We start from the raw sequence: 17,115 nt of genomic DNA on the forward strand, positions 1-17,115 counted from the left end.
ACTCCATGTGGCACAACTCCATCCAGTATCTTGTCCCAGTGACTGTTTAGCCTACTACAGCATTCTACATTAGCTCAAATGGTAGAGGCGTGTGTTTTGGAACTGTGGATCCTAGGTTCAGTCCCTACTGACAATCATGATGTTTATATATCTTCAGCTGAGATTTGGTGTGGTGTATACACGTGTTGGTCTCATCAAATAAAACTAACTCACATGTTGGTGAGAGACTAGACCTCCAATATCAGTTACACAGAGTGGGTGAGAACAGTGAATTTGGTTGCTTCTTATAGGCTTGGAACTGTAATATTTATGAGATATAGAGCTCCTTTCTATGCATAGATATGCAAGTGCATGTTTCCATGCAGCTTAAAAGTACTGTACTGCAGGCACTCTTATAAGCCATACTAGATTTTTTTTGGAATGTATGTAACATAGAGTCATGTAGCTGAGAGCGGCATTGAGTTATGAGGGTGCAGATCTTCAACGGGGTAGGGAAAGGTGTTCCTCGTACTTAAAATGGCTGTGGATTATTTAGATAACTGTAAATTGTACTTGTATAGTACTGGCTTGCACCTAGGTTTCATTTGCTCTCGCTGATTGTTGATAGATATTTGCCAGAACGTTTACTGTGTCTAATTCATTGCATAGGATTGTGAGACAGAGAGGACACTTTGGCAATGTTTCTTTGACCTGGCAACTCTTTGGGAACGATTCTGCTTTGGAGCCAGGACAAGAGTTCTATGAAATCTATGGGACGGTGTGGTTCACAGATGGTGAAGGATCAAAGCCAGTAACTCTTCATGCCATTCCTGATAAAATTCCTGAATTCAATGAATTTTATACCTTAAAGCTGGTGAATGCCTCAGGTACTGTTCCCCTACCCCACACCTTCTAAAACCAGGAGAATTTTATACCTTAACTAAAGAAAGTTTCATAGAAGTACCTCTGTTTCTGACATTTGAATTTTCTATTTCTATCCTATAACTTTCCAGCAAAAACTTTTATTTTTACATCTTATTTTATTTTAGTCACAGCTTGATCCAACACAGATGCATGAGTACTGTACAGATATTCTATTCCTGAATGTATTGTTCTTATGGTAAATTTGAAACAGTCTGGTGGCCATTTAGGGGTTATCTCATTGAGTGATTTCTGAAATGCAGCTCTTTAGTAAAAACAATTAATTAAGGGCTACATTATGGCCAAGATTTTCCAAAGTGACTAGTGATTTGGGGTGTATCAGTATTTTGGGTACGTAATTTAGAGGGGTCTGATTTTCCAAGGGAGGTCGCTCAGTGTTTTCGGAAAATGAAGCCTCTCTAAAGCTGAGCACCCCAAAATGGATTCTCCCCAAACTGCTAGTTGCTCCTAAAAATGTTGGCCTATGTGTTTAAAGCACAGTCCCCCAACAGAGAGGGAAGTAACAACCCTTTGGGCAGCTGAATGCTATTGTGCTGGTACAGTGCCGTGGTTACATAATCCTGCCATAATGTGTTTTTTCCCTGCACAGAAGTGCAAATGTGGGTGAGTGTGGCTACTTTATTACCACGAGACCCACCTGCTGCTTTTTATAGACTCCAGGACCATGGCCAAAGTCTCCTTTGCTTGCTAGGGTCTTTCATGCCCAGAAAGAAATGAAAATATCTCTGACCCTACCCTAATCGGTTCCTAATGACTCATATTTCATGCAGCTCAACAAACTATTAGTGTGAGAAATCCATAGACCTTTCATTATAGATCTATGGATCCAACTATGAACAGGACATGCTGTGAATAGCTCTTTGCAGTCCAGAGGCAGTGGGCCAAGTTCTGCTCTCATTTACAGTAGTATGTGTCTGTAGTAACTTCAATATTAATGAAAGTAAATTTGGCCCAGGATCTCTACCAGATGACTCAAACATAGGCCACCTCTGTGGCTAATTCAACAGAAATGGGGTGAATTAAATCTCTGCAGAAAGTCACTCTTTGCGTATTTTATACCTAACAATGGATAACACATGAATGACAACACACACTTTTAAACAGAAATCGTTCATGCATGTTTTTAATTAATAATGTTGAAGCAACATTTGATTTATGGTAGAACATTTTGAACACTTCCTTTATCACACAATTTTAGTTCCTTTGAAAAAGTATTTTATTATTAAAAGCAATTTTTGGTTGTTTGAATGGATCTTATTTCAGATAGTGGTATCTGAGGTGGGTTCTTAAGGAGTCCTATTAACTTTTGTTTTAATTTGTATCACACAGGTGGGTCTCCAGGCCCTGGTGGCCAGTTAGCTGAAACCAATCTTGCTGTAATTGTGATGATCCCATTCAATGATGACCCTTTTGGAGTCTTTGTCATAGACCCAGAGAGCCAGGACCGGGAGATAGTGGAAGATGTTCTCTCTGAAGATGATATCTCCTACATTACAAACTTTACAATTTGGAGGCAACAGGGTACCTTTGGAGACGTCCGGGTTGGCTGGGAAATATTATCCAGTGTGTTCCCAGCAGGTCTACCACCAATGATAGATTTCTTATTGCTTGGATCATTCTCAAGTTCTGTACAGTCTCAACCTCACAGGAGGCGTCATCACAGTGGAACAGATGCTTTGTACTTCAGTGGAAAAGAGGATGCATTTGGGACTGTTGACCCTGACTTCCGCTTCAGTTGGGATAACATGCTTGCCAACTTTACATTTTCAGCTTGGGTGATTCCTAACCCCAACAGTGATGGGTTTATAGTAGCAAAGGACAATTACAATGGGACCATATATTATGGTGTGAAAATCCAAACAAATGAATCCCATGTTTCTGTCATGCTTCATTACACAGCACTGGTGTCCAATATTACATATGTGGCCAAGACAACTATCATGAAATATGTGAAAGAAAATACTTGGATTCATCTTTTGATTACTCTGGAGGATGGCACAATTGAGTTTTACATTGATGGAAATCCAGTGCCTGGAGGAATAAAGAGCCTCAAAGGAGCAGCAGTTGTTGATGGTGAGCAAATAATCTTCATTTTTTCTTTTTCTATAAAAGTAAAATTCTGCACTAAGCAGCAAGTCCAGTCCCATTGAAAAGTATACTCATAATATTAAATAACTTTTGAAATAAAGCTACTATATGTGAAATTTTTCCTTTTTTAACTAGAAGCAAACTTCTTGATAGATCTTGAGAAAATAGATTTTATGGAGTTATAATAGTACAACTTCCATTAAAGTCAATAAAGTTATGCAGCTGAAACGGCTGTAGCTCACGAAAGCTTATGCTCAAATAAATTGGTTAGTCTCTAAGGTGCCATAAATACTCCTTTTCTATTTTGAAAATAGAATTTTATTGTATCTATTAACTTGCCTGAAACACCTTGTGGATTTAATAGAATGTTTTTTTTCAGGATTTAGATGTACTTGAACATGTGTATGCATAATAGTTTTAAAATTCTGCCGAGAAATATAGGCTCTACTCCTGAAACACTCACAAGAACACATAAGCATGTGCATATCATACTGTGAGGTGTTAGGATGTTCCAGGTATGTGTCAGGTGCACAGGATGAACATGGTTTCTGGATGTGTCTGATATATTTAGCCTTTGTGAAATGCTTAAGATGCACAGAAGGTGCTGGAAAGGGGTTCAGAGAGATTCAGAAATAAACAGCTCAGAAAATGAAAAGAACTGCAAAAGAAATGCATCCTTAAAACAGCATTAATGACACCACTACTACAAACAACTAGAAAATAAATTATTTTTCTTCTTTAGAGAAGGGAAAAAATGATGAAAAGGGTTATGATAGGAAGACTTTTATGATGCCAGTATCCTAGCACAAGGGGCTGTTGTGGTCTTTCTCCCTGTCTATAGTGGAGAGGCCTAGACATGGCAAAAGAAGGGGGAGAGGTGATTCCTGAGGAGCTGTGAGAAATACAGCTCTGCTTCTCCTCTGCACCTCCGGCTGGCGATCCATCTCTGCATCACTGACTGTAACTTGCTAGAGAGAGAGACTATCAGTTAGTTAGCCACAGATGGTTCACTGGCTGGTGAGCAGTACCCAGGTGAATGACTGGGAGGGAGGGTGACCACATGTCCCATTTTGGCCGGGACAGTCTCTCTCTCTTTTTTTTTTTAAGCCCTGTCCTGACTGTCCCAACTTTTTTGGCAGAAGTGGGCATTTGTCCCATTTGCTTTTGCCAGCTGATAAAGTTGGCAAGAAGAAACGGGACAAATGTCCATTTTTGTCAGAAAAGTGGGGTGCAGCGATGCCAACTTCATGTGCGGGAGGAGTAGGGCTTGGGCACACAGGGTTGCAATGCCAGCCCCGTGCAGGGAAGGGTCCTTGGGTGAGCAATGCCAGCCCCATGCAGCGGTAGGGGGTGGCTTGGGCGACTGGCTGGTGCATGGGGCGGGCTTGGGTGAATGGCTCGGGCCAACGTCACGCGGGAGGGTGGGGAGGGCTCGCGCTAACCCCATGCGGTATTGGGTTTCCCTTTGGGAAATATGGTTACCCTAATGGGAGGGCAGTTCATGGGGATATTATACTCACTTTCCCCTGTCACACGAATATAATCTTTGATAGTTGTCATATGAGAGCCATTGCATCTCAGTGGTTTAAGGCAGCCCTACTGTGAATGCAAGGACAAACCTTACACCAATTTTGGGTGGCTAGCATAGACATGCTCAACATTTGCGCTTCAGTTGAAGTAGATCAGTCACTTGAATTACAAATGATTGAATGCTCTAATGTGAGCCAAGCCTTTGGAGGAGCTCTCAGATACTTGGGCTGATCTGTACAGTTGCTTGTAATGTCGGACTTTGTACCATTCTGTGGTTCCTCAAGGAACCAGTTCTGTCTGTCTTCTCCTCTTGTTTTCAACGTTATCTATTCTCTAGTTTCATAGCAGTAGCTGTCATGACTTAATTTACTTATCTTTAGCTGGCTTGGCACATCTTCTAAACATTTGTTCGTCCCTACATGTCTTTTGGGGAAAATATATTAAGATGATATCCATACCATTCAACATAAACTTGTTGTTTTACGTGTGGGAGCTCAGCCAGGCTACGACACTTACATTATTAATGAGCTTATAAGAGCTAATAAGCCAAAAGAAACCATCATGACAGCTTTTCATTTACACACTTCTATAATTTCGGGGTAAAAGTATCAAAGTAGTATAAATGTTCATTTCTCTTTCAGGTCCAGGAATAATAAGAATTGGTGCAGGGATGAATGGCAGCAGCAGATATACAGGATTGATGCAGGATGTGAGGCTTTATGAGCGTAAACTGATGCCACTAGAGATCTATGAACTTCATGCCACCCCAGCAAGGACTGATATGAACCCCATTTCTGGATATTTAGAGTACCGACAGGGAGAAACTCATAAGTCATTCATTGTGTCTGCAAGAGATGATGATGAGGAGGAAGGAGAGGAGTTATTCATACTAAAGCTTGTCTCTGTGCATGGGGGAGCTCGAATACCAGAAGAAAACACCATAGCAAGATTAAGAGTACAAAAAAGTGACAACGCCAATGGGCTGTTTGGCTTCACAGGAGCATGTATTCCTGAGGTAAGATGACTATTAAAAAGACGATGAGTGAAATTCTGGACCCAGTGAAGTCAATTGACTTCAGTGGGGCCAAGATTTCACTCTGTTGCTTTCAGTGGATGGGAAGCAAAATCATTTGGGTTTAAAATCTTGCGGACAACACATTTATCTAATATAGCACCATATTCTTTCATCCTGGAGAATGAAATTCACACCTGTGCATTTTTTAGTAACTGTTCTGAAAAACCCATAAAATATTTTTGTTTAGAAAATAAATCAGCCCCTATTTAGCAGACTATTCATTACAGCATGAATTAGTGATCATGAAAATAACTCATTCTTCACTGATGTCTAATATCTGAGACTAAATTTGTTGTAAATTCCCACCTCTACCTCCTTTCTTGGATTGTGAGTATTGTAATTCTTTCTTTATTTTTCTACGTGAAATCCAGTATGCCAGACAGTGTTGCGAACTCTTGCAGTTTAATTGCAGTGTCAAGATAGTAGGGGTTTTTCTTAAAACCCAGCTCCTGGAGTGAAGTAAAATTTATTATTTTTTTTTAAAATTGTATGATTTGTAATCCAATCTCATGACTTTTTCCAGGTGGGCTCAAAATTTTTGAACACTCTGGTTGGCAGTAATGTTGGCCCTATCCTCCTTTCCCTTCCCTTTCTGTGCATGTATCTATGTTCCTTCTCACTGCCCTCTTCAGTTTGCTTCTCCTATTACAAGTAAATATCCTTCAGCAGGAAATATCCTGGAGAAGAGCATGAGCTCACCACAGGATTGCTCAGGAGAGTGATGTTATCTTGCTAGGACATGAGGCAGGAAGTGCAACTGAGCATCTACAAAACCGTAATTGACCAAGTGCTGCAAATTCACAAAGTAAAAAACAGATATGATAGGGTTTTTTCCTGCAATCTCTTTCAGTTCGAGTAGTTTAGGGGTTACATGCCACAATAGTAAGTACAACATTTTCAGATGAAAATGTGGTTTTCATTTGTCTCTCTTGTTCTGAACCTTTTGTAAATATTTGTTTTACATCCCTTTTACCCCCAGCTGACTGACAAGGTCTTCATTGTTTTCTAAATGCCTGTTCCCATTTGAGAGCAATGAAACAACTACATCAAACCATAGATGTATTATCCTATTTCTAAACATTGGTGGTCCACACTGTGATATCATTACTTGCTTTGAAAAGTACCATATTCCCAGTAGTCCCGTGGAGTCAGGCCTTCAGTGCTCTTTCCCAAGCCTCGCTTCAAAGAATTTATCAAACAACTGAAATATTAGGTCTGTTCAACATTGGTAAAACTTCATAGAAGAGAAGAACTTAGCCCATATTCTGTTGAATATGTGGAATATTAACCAGTAATTAAACTGAAAAGCTTTGCCATGCATTAAAAAATATAACTATCCTGATGAACATCCACTTTGTTCTAATATTTCAAGTGTTAGTGTTTTCACCATTTTAAATAAAATCTCTATGTTTTCAGTGGTTTGTAAAGCACAGATAAATGGGAAACTAAAATCATAATGGCTTTGTTTGGAATCTTCTCTGACCTTTTTTGTTACATCATCCTCCAAACACATCATAAAGACCTCAATCTTCTTGGTTTGAATGAAAGCAGTTTCCAATTTGGACTCTGTTTGCTTTTTAAGTGCCTGCCATATGCTGTGATAATAGAGTCCTTCAGGTCCAAGTGCCACTGATACAGTCTCATACCACAGGTCATCACCCATGCATGAAGCAAAATTAAAAATTAATAGGAAAAGTTAATTGTCCAGTACTCATCTTAAATCTATTTCAGCAGGGAAGCAATAGCTAATGATTATATGGCAGATACACAACATTGTTTTAGCATGCTTTATATACATATCTGTCTACTAGGGAACTAAGTCATGCTTAGTGTACACTGGAAGCTGTCATACAGCATACAGAACACATGATTACTATTCATCTTAAACCTTTTCAAAAGTATGGTTGTCTGATCAAATTATTTTCTGTCATCATTCCATGACAGTTATTATTTATGAGAGATGTACAGACAGTCCCAATAAATATTCTCTGAAATTCTTTTATATTTTTTTCATACAAAGAATACTGTGGTACAGACCGCTTGATTTTTTTCACAATTGTTTATGTACGATGATTGAAAACTGAAAGTAAGAAAAATGCTCTGTTTAGCTTAAGTAATGTTGAGGATGGAGAAAGCCCGATCTATTTTAAAGATTGAATTGCTAAAGAAAACTAAAATCATTGTTCATGAATGTAAAGTAGTGAATTTTTTCCTAAATTCCGAGAAAGATCTTGAATTGCAGTAACATAGGAACAATTTTCCTGAAGACCTGATAATTTTCAAAGGATCACTTCTATTGTACTCATTCACTTGAAACTTGTACATTGTTGTCAATCTTCTTATTTGCTTACAGACTTCTGATGAAGGTTCCACTATATCGTGTGTTGTGGAGCGTACACGGGGGGCTCTGGACTATGTGTATATATATTATGTTATCTCTCAGATCGATTCCACCAGCATTAATTACTCTGTTGCTGATTTTGCAAATACCAGTGGAACTATCACATTCCTTCCTTGGCAGCGATCAGAGGTAAACCTGATCTTATTAAAGTTAGTCATCTGGTTCCATGCAAGCCTCCTAGAAAATACCTTTCTGTATACTTTACTGATTCTCATACTTGGAAATGTTTCCTTAGACAACTGTTATGGAACTTTATTGAATCTGTCACTCCTTATAACTAAAAGTGATGATATATTCATACATCTATTTATCAATATATAATAAGTATATGTTCACAAAAAAATAAAGTATAGGTGGACATGAACTGAAATATTGGCTCTAAACACCCTTGAACTTGGAGGAAGTTTGGGTTCAAGTCTGAACTTTGACTCAAACTCATCTCTATATAAAAAGCAATAAAAGATCAATTTATTTTTAAAAATTAGTAGCAGTCAGATCTTTGCACAGATGCTCAGATCAAGTGTTTTGTGTCTCCTATTGCTCAGTTCTTTTCCTGTGACTTTAATTGTGGATTGTGTTGTGGGAACTCATACATACATTTGAAGAACAGGTAAAGGACTGGGATAGGGTATGGCCTTTGGGGATGTTTTAAAAAGTTTTTTTTTCTTGTGTTGCTTGAATGCTGGTAAATACAATGATAAACATTGTTGGAAGTTTTGCTATCAACTTCACCCATGCAGCTCTATTGAAGTCTGCGTAAGGGACTGAGCCAGACCCATTGAAGCCAATGGAAAGAGTCTCAGTGACTTTTTTTTTTGTCCAGCTATATCAAAAGGCCAGGAGACATTTTGATATTGTTTTAATCAGGCTGCAATTTTATTATTAGGTGTCTGGGACTAGCTGGCAGATAGAAGTGTACAGTGCAGGTGACCCCATGTTCATTCCATAATTACCCAGGGGGCTTCTGCCATCTCCCCATCTTTTTCTGTCTAGGTCCCCCCAGCCAATCCATTACTGGGACCTTACCATCCACTCCCCCCTTGTAGTAGAGTTAAGGTGGGCTATAAGGGGGAAGATGGGTTGGCTCCCTCCCCTACCAATGATAGGAATCCCCTCCCCCCTAATTCCATTCCTTTAATGAAAATGTCCTTATTCAGTCCTTTTCCAAGCCATTTACCAGTCACTATATACCTTCCCTATGGAGTACCTGCACTGGACATCCGCCCCACACATATAAAATGAGTTGCGACATAGCCAAGAGTCCTTCATGCCATGCATGAACAGAGCCCTTCCAGAACCTGCTATGGGGAAGGCGTAAGAACCCCAACTCCATGTAGGCCAATCTGGTGGTAAAGGAAAAATTCCTTCCCAGCCCCCCTAAACAAGGGGAAGCTAGTGCAATGCCCACAGCAGCTCTTCACTAAACCTGGTATTTCGCCACCTAAAACGGACAGAGTGTGAGTGCTGCCTCAGCCTGCCCTATGCAAAAGGGGACTTCACACCCAAGGCTGCCACTTTTTAAACCCTTCTGCCAATCTGGTCCTCAGAAGAATGAGTCAGCGGCGCCAGGCTGGCCCCTTGTCCCCTTTTGCATAGGGTGACCATATTTCCCTATGCTGAACACAGGACACCTAGTAAAATTACTCATATTCAAGCAAGATCAACGGCAATCAGTCAGAACTATGCAGTACAAACGTTCAATATAACATCAAGTTGACTGAACCTCTGTTAAAAAGAAATACTGCGTAGTTGGATTCTCTTTATTTACCTTCTGATCTTTAAGGCTTTAGGGCTCACACGGGGAGGGATGACACACACACTCCAGCCTCCGCCCCCCATGGGGAGTGGTGACAAACACACTCTACTGTACAACTCTCTCACACAGGGTGGGTGACTAACCTGATCCTCCCTGCCCGGCACTCTCCACGCTCCGTGCCTGGCTGGGTCGCCGGGACAGACCGCCTCTCTTGGGACCTGGCGCCACGTGAGGGGGAGGCATGCAGAGTCACATGCTCCCCTACCCAGATTTCTGCCAGGATTCACACCAGAATTTGACCAGCAGCAGCCTCTGTGGGAGGGAAGGGATGGGAGCTGCTTCCAGTTGCAGGGGAGGAGGAGGTAAGGAAGGGATGACCTCGCCCATATCTTTGTGGAGCTCATCCCTTTTCTTCACCCCTTCCACATGTGGCTGGAAGCAGCTTGTCCCTTTCTGCCCGCACCATGTCGAAAGTCAGCTAACACCTTCAGGCTGCTGCTGGCCACTGACATAATCCGGCTGCCTCCTGTCCCCTGGCTACAGCATGGGCAGGAAGGGGTTAAGCCCTCCTGTGCTTGGGGAACCTGCTCAGGGAACCTGACTGCTTCAGCAGCCAGAAAGGTGGCTCAGCAGAGGAGGGTTCCTAGGGAACGGAGCAGCCTCCCGCTTCCTGGGGGCAGGACCCAGGTTGGTGGGGGGAAGGCAGGTGAGGAGGGTGCTAAGTCCCTGCCCCAGGGGCTGCTGTGGAGCCTGCAGGTTCAGGGGGTGAACATGCTGGAAATCGTTTTCCCCCCCAACTCCAGAGCTTAGCTGAGCTGAGGAGAGGCTTCCCTGGGCCAGCACTGTGCGGGGCTTTGGCACATTCAGGGCTCTGCTCCTCCTGGCCAGCGCCCTGGACCAGAGGCTCTTGGGCTTTCCTGGGGCGCCAGCCCAACCAGAGGCAGTGGGGGAAGGAAGGAGCCTGCCAGACAGGCTGTTGGTGAACTGAGCGCTCCAACCAGCGGCTGGTTCTCTGCACAGCGCTGGGAACAAGATACACCCCACCAGGGGAGATATGGAGGAGCAGTGGGGCTGAGGGGAGGGAGGGACAAAGGGGCAAAGCAGGGAGAGGACAGCGAGAGGGGAAGCACTTAAAGGGTGATGGGTGGGCAGCAGAGGTGACACATAATCAGCCGCTGCCTGGCGCCTGCCTGCACACACCAGCCACTGCAGCATGCAGTCAGCGCCGGCCGGAAATGGGACAGGGCAGGACCCTGCTGGGGCTGCACTGACGGACCAGCAGGGGGAGCGGCTATCAGCCTTGCAAACCCACCCGCATTGTCGGCCACTGGACCCTACACTCACCGCTGGTGGGCGGGCAGCTGGCGAGCCAGGATCCAGCCAGCAGCAGGATCCACCAGTACTGATTGGGCGGGGTGGGGGGAAACATGGGACAGTTTGCCCATTTTTAAGAAAAAATCGGTATACCTGCAGGAGGGCTTAAATATGGGACTACCCCTTTAAAAGCAGGACTTCTGGTCACCTTATTTTTGCAGCAGTTTTCTTCTCCCCTCCCATCTCCAGCCATAAAGCATTGTTCCCTTCATTCAGCCAGCCAGCCAAATTCTCTCCTGCTTAAAGGCGTGGTGTGGTTATTATTGGAATTTTGGTTCGGGTCCTAACCAAATAGTTTACGTAACTGAGGGTAGAATTTGGCCCAAAGCTTGTAATATCTGAAAACATTATGGCACTCCTCAAATCCTTGTCCATTCCATTTCATTCACAGTTGAGACATGTTATTATCATACACTGTAGTATATAGAGCTCCTACTCTGAAGTAATTCTGATAGTCTATATACAGCAATATACAGTTACTGTGCAGGTGTCCCTATTGTTTTGTTGTTTGTCTATTGTGTTAGTGAGCTGCAATCCCAAATGCCAGGTTGTCGCAGCAACCTTGTTTTGCCTGTAGTCTGGATTGGATTTAAATTGAACTAGCAGATACAAGATAATATTCCATTAATCACTATTTCTAATGAGAATCAGAGCTTCTTTGAAATGCTGGGATCTATCAAGCACTTAATTTCAGTGTGCACAAACTAAATTACAGTTATTTTTCAATATCAGAATAAAGAGCTATTTGCTTGGTTTATGTTTATTTTAATCTGTTAAAAAAAGGAAATGTAAGAAAATTGTGAAACATTTTAACGTTACATTTTTTTTGCTCCCAATGTGTCACTTTTACAAAAATTAGTTTTAAAAATTAAATGACAAAACCTCATGTTATATAACTTCCCTCTTCTCTGTTGACCTAGGATTTGCCTCTTATAAAGTACGTTTTTATAAACTGAGTAGTCAGGTTTCTAGTAAAGGATTCAGAAATATACTCTGCTATAGCATCTTAAATGTATTAATTTTGGATTTTTTCCCCTTAAAATATTGTGCTCATAAACATAATATCAGCTGGTCTAAATATTTTGTGCAAGAGAATTAGAATTCAGGACCCCAACATACTCATAGTATTATGTGGTCCCAGCAGAAGAATACAGCCATATAAGTATATGTAGATAGAGACCAGCCTCTGGTGATATTTTTAAACAATTACTGTAAATCCTATACAGCTAATCTGATTGACTACTGTTGCTCTGTGTGTAAAATATTGGTGACATTTTCAGTGGTGCCTAAGTGGGAGTTAGCATCTAAATAATTTTTTAAAATCTGGTCCTAAGTCATTTTTGAAAATGGGATTTAGGTTACTTGGGCACTTCAGAAAATTGTACCCTATATTATTTCTGTCTTTTGTGTTTGCACTTAATAGTTTTACTATAAAATATTAGGTCGATTTACCTAAACATCAAAAATATTGCATACATCTTTTAAAAAACTGCATAGCAGATAAAACTAGATACATGTAATTATTAAGTGCAGTTTGAATAACAGTTACTGAAAATCTCATTGTGCTACAATTTTGCACTTATGTTATGCTGTTATATTTGTTTAATTTCTATGTGTATTCTTCCTTCTATAGGTCTTAAACTTGCGTGTTCTTGATGATGACATTCCTGAGCTTAATGAATATTTCCGTGTAACATTAGTGTCTGCAATTTCTGGAGATGGAAAACTAGGTTCAACTCCAACCAGTGGAGCAAGCATAGATCCAGAGACGGAAACTACAGATATCAGCATCAAAGCCAGTGACCATCCATATGGTAACAGTGATGGAAATCACATTTTTGTTTCAAATAGTTTTGTTGGCTTTAATCTCAGGAGATGAAGAAATTGCTCAACCTTGACAGCTGAGGACGCAGTACGCCTTTGTCAAGTTTGTCACTTACCAAAACAATAGTTCATTGTTTATGTACCCAAACTGAATGTTTTTAAACAATGGGTCATGTCTAGCCCCATGGAACGTGTGACCTTTCAGATACCCTAGACAGGCAACTGAGGATTCCTTTGAATGGGCAAATCCTGAGCCGGTATAGTTTTTTGTGTGTAAAACCACGTCAGCTCTTCAGTATAGGGGATGTTTTGGGAAAGAAGGAGAAGTGGCCAGAGCACACTGTACTCCAGTGAGCCTCACTGACTTAAGGGCCCCTATAGAGACATTAGAAGCTGATCCAAATTAAAGTAGCACTTGAACTGTTCTGACTTGCATCGAGGCCAGTTCAGCTCCCTGCCAGCCTGGAGTTGGACAGAAAGAAGCTGCATTAGTCACTTTTGCCTCACCCCTTCTGAACTCCTGCACAGCTGAGAATTTAGCCTGATGCTTTTACATATAAAATTGTAAAGTTGTATTAAGCAGATGAAGTTAGCATTGCCAAAAAGAATAGTGACTATTAAGCAAGTGGATTGATGACAAAAGCCTTGCTCAGAACTGTCCACATTTGTAGAGTATCTTGAAGGACTGAGTAATTATTTTGCTAGTACATAAATAAAACAGTGTAGCAGATGTTTTGTTGAGGAGAATGCCTGAATAAGCAAGCTGTTTCTGAAAAAAAACCTGTCAAATCAAATCATTATAGGCCTGAACTTGTAATATGCAGTGCTGCCGAATGCATTCTGTTCCCATTGAGGCACAGGTACTTTGTCAAGATTCACTTGCGTATATTGCTTATTCATGTCAATGGGAGATGAGGGTACACAGCACTTCCTGGGAGATGCTTAAAACTGCATGAATGGTGCCCATGTTTGTGTTCAGATGTTTGATTTCAGACCCTTCATAATAATGTTAAACATCATAAAACACATTACATTATAGAAGGGTTTTTCTAAGTGCAGGTAAAAATGTAAATTGTTGTTTCTTGCATCTCTCAGGTTTGCTGCAGTTCTCTATGGGGTTGCCTCCTTGGCCCCGTGATAAAATGATTCTCCCAGCAACCACTGTGCCCCATATTACTGTTAAGGAGGAAATTGGACACATTAGGTTATTGGTAGTTCGTGCACAGGGCCTTCTTGGAACAGTTATGGTGGAATACAAAACAGTGTCACTGACAGCATTCAGTCCTGAAGACTATCAGGTATGTGGAACAGAATGAAATAGATGACTGATCCTTGTTTACAAATTCAGGTAGACTTGTGTGTCTCAGGTATTAGAGCTTTCTTTCCATCTGTGTGGTTTTTTTTAAATGTTCAGAGAGTCTTACTAAACAAACCACTTCACAGTTAGCCCATTGATCATACCATGAGAATGGTGAATGTTCAAGTTATAACGTGTCTTGTACAAAAACAGCAACAAATATTCCGGTGTCGTCATGTTCATGTGGTAAATTAGTTTGTTTCCGTATATGGAGCTTAGATTTTCCAGAAAGTTTTGCCAAAACCCTCTAATTTTATGACTTCCCTTGTCTTGGGTCAGTGGGGTGTGTATTTCTCTATAGTGGGTGTTGGTTATTGTTGTATAGAAGTTTCAGAGTAGCAGCCGTGTTAGTTTGTATTCGCAACAAGAAAAGGAGTACTTGTGGCACCTTAGACTCTAACCAATTTATTTGAGCATAAGCTTTCGTGAGCTATAGCTCACTTCATCGGATGAAGTGAGCTGTAGCTCACGAAAGCTTATGCTCAAATAAATTGGTTAGTCTCTAAGGTGCCACAAGTACTCCTTTTCTTGTTGTATAGAGGCTAATTACTTCCAGGATGCTCCCAACTCCTGCTGCCCCAGGAGTGATAATTTGAGGTTAACACACATTTGAGTTACCCTAATGGAGCAGATTAAGGTGATATTTGATAATCATTGAGTGTCACTCAAGGCTGAGAATAATTAGCCTACAATTAGCAAGCCTACAAGGGTGTACATGCTGTACATACTTAGTGGAGAATACAAACCCACTGATGCTCACACACAGGTTTGTTCTGCATTTACACTAGAACTGTCTTCCTATAGCCTGGTAGTTAGAGTATTCACCTAGGAAGTGGAAAACCCAAGTTCAAGTCCCTGATCCAACAATTATTTATAAAAAGAAGAGAGACCCATACAATAATATCCCAGTGGCTATGGCACTCTCATGAAATTTGGGAAACCTAAGTTCAAATCCATTCCCCACAACAGGGCGGGGTGGGATTGAACCCAGATCTTCCACCTCTCATCCGTGTGCCCTCATCAGTCGATTAAAAGTTATAAGGAAGGCAGTACCATTACCTCTTTTTCTTCCTTGATTTGTTTTGTGAATCTAGTCTTCCTTTGCTTTTGCTAAAATGCTCAAAATTGAAATGAAAAATTGAATCATGCTGAAACAAAACTTTTCATTTTGACACTTCTGAATCATTTCGATTTTTGGTTCAGTTGAAAAATTTGGCGTACTTGACACAAATTTGCAAATAGTTTCAGGTCCGCTGAAACTGCATTTTGCCCAACTTTCATTTACACAGGTAAGCGTACCCAGGTGAAAACCCAATTTATGTGACTACATCTAGATTGACTTGACTAAGTTGAACACACACGAAAGTGCACTTAGGTGCTCACAACTATGAATTTGAGTCTAACTCTTTCTTGTAATGAAGGTGCAAGAGAATTATGTGCAACTTTAAGATGCAGACAAAAAGGAAAAAAATAATTGGTTGTATAAATAGCAAAATTTTCCAATAGCAGAATGGAAGTCTTTTTTGCTGCAGTGAGTTCATACTGATACAATGAATAGACTTGAACAAAACCATAAAGAACTTTTTTATATTTCAGAGTATTGCAGGCACTTTGGAATTTCAGCCAGGAGAAAGATACAAGTATATTACTGTTAACATCACAGATAATTCTGTCCCTGAACTGGAAAAAGCTTTTAAGGTTGAGCTACTGAACCCAGAGGGAGGAGGTAAGACTCACACATCAACTCGTTGCCTACATATGCACAACCTATTTTAGGCACTGAGGGCTTATATACTTAAATACTGCTTAGAAGGTTAATCTTCCATGGTTGGAAATTTTTTCAAAAAGAAAGACTTAAGTTCAATTTTTTTTAGCAAATCTTCAGTTAATTCATTAATTTCATTGCAGAAAACAGCCATACCTCAGAGAAACTTGGACTGGTTGAATGCTATTAATCAACTGGATTATTGCTGTGCATTAATTAGGTCACCTAAATAAGTGCTTTTTATTTTCTTTTAATATAGCTTTTTTGCTTGATGATGAGAATTAGAATGATAAAAAAGTATTAACAGGTACATGAAAAATCATCTATCTCAGTTCAACAGTTTAAAAATATATTAAAAATAATAATTAACATTAGTCAAACAGAGTCAGATTAATCCCTTCTGACACTTACTTGAAGTTAGAGAAATCACATAAGAGATGAATTTGGCCCATAGTTTATTCAAATTGGTTATAGTAGTAAAAGGCTACATGGTTGGCTGAAGGGACTATGCTGCTGTAGACACTTGATGGACAGTTGTTTGATAAACTGAAGGATCTGTGAGAAGCTCAGGGAAACTTATACTAGAAGGTGCTTTCCCCAATCAGCTCCAAGTTTCTCTGCTTCCTCCACCTGACTCACCCAGACCAGCATGTTTGAAATGCTGTTGCAGTGCTTTATGGGGTTGTAGTTCGGATACCTTTATGCTCTCATTTTGTTCTATGAAGAAAGCTCTCTGTATGAACCTACATCTCCCATGATGCACCATGAAAAAATTTGTGTAGTTGACAACCAAACTTTTTTTATCGAAAAACAGATTTGACAGATTTTCAGCTAACCTTAGTTTAAAGCTCCAACAGACAGACACCTTCTACTACAAACCTCCTTGTTCCTCCTCCAATATCTCTGAGTGCATACACCCAAAGTAACTACCATCCAATAAACTGTATGGATTCTGAAGAATGTCCTGGACATTTCCTTTTGTCCTTTTGTTAACAGCACAACAAACATAAACATACTCTCTGAG

The 17,115-nt window shown here is 40.6% G+C and overlaps 1 protein-coding gene across 6 annotated transcripts in view; it reads left to right on the forward strand.

Annotated features, from left to right (window-relative positions):
* Nucleotides 1-17,115, forward strand: part of ADGRV1 (adhesion G protein-coupled receptor V1) — a 416,951-nt gene that overhangs the window by 60,201 nt on the left and 339,635 nt on the right. For all 6 annotated transcript variants that reach the window (XM_075128570.1, XM_075128569.1, XM_075128566.1 and 3 more), the window contains 7 exons: nt 649-866; nt 2,251-2,994; nt 5,181-5,554; nt 7,968-8,144; nt 12,779-12,959; nt 14,065-14,267; nt 15,923-16,052. In XM_075128570.1, coding sequence (XP_074984671.1) covers nt 649-866; nt 2,251-2,994; nt 5,181-5,554; nt 7,968-8,144; nt 12,779-12,959; nt 14,065-14,267; nt 15,923-16,052 — 2,027 coding nt within the window. The remainder of the gene's footprint in view (nt 1-648; nt 867-2,250; nt 2,995-5,180; nt 5,555-7,967; nt 8,145-12,778; nt 12,960-14,064; nt 14,268-15,922; nt 16,053-17,115) is intronic.

Source organism: Caretta caretta, chromosome 5 (genome assembly GCF_965140235.1).
Source record: "Caretta caretta isolate rCarCar2 chromosome 5, rCarCar1.hap1, whole genome shotgun sequence".
In the NCBI taxonomy this organism is placed as follows: Eukaryota; Metazoa; Chordata; order Testudines; family Cheloniidae; genus Caretta; species Caretta caretta.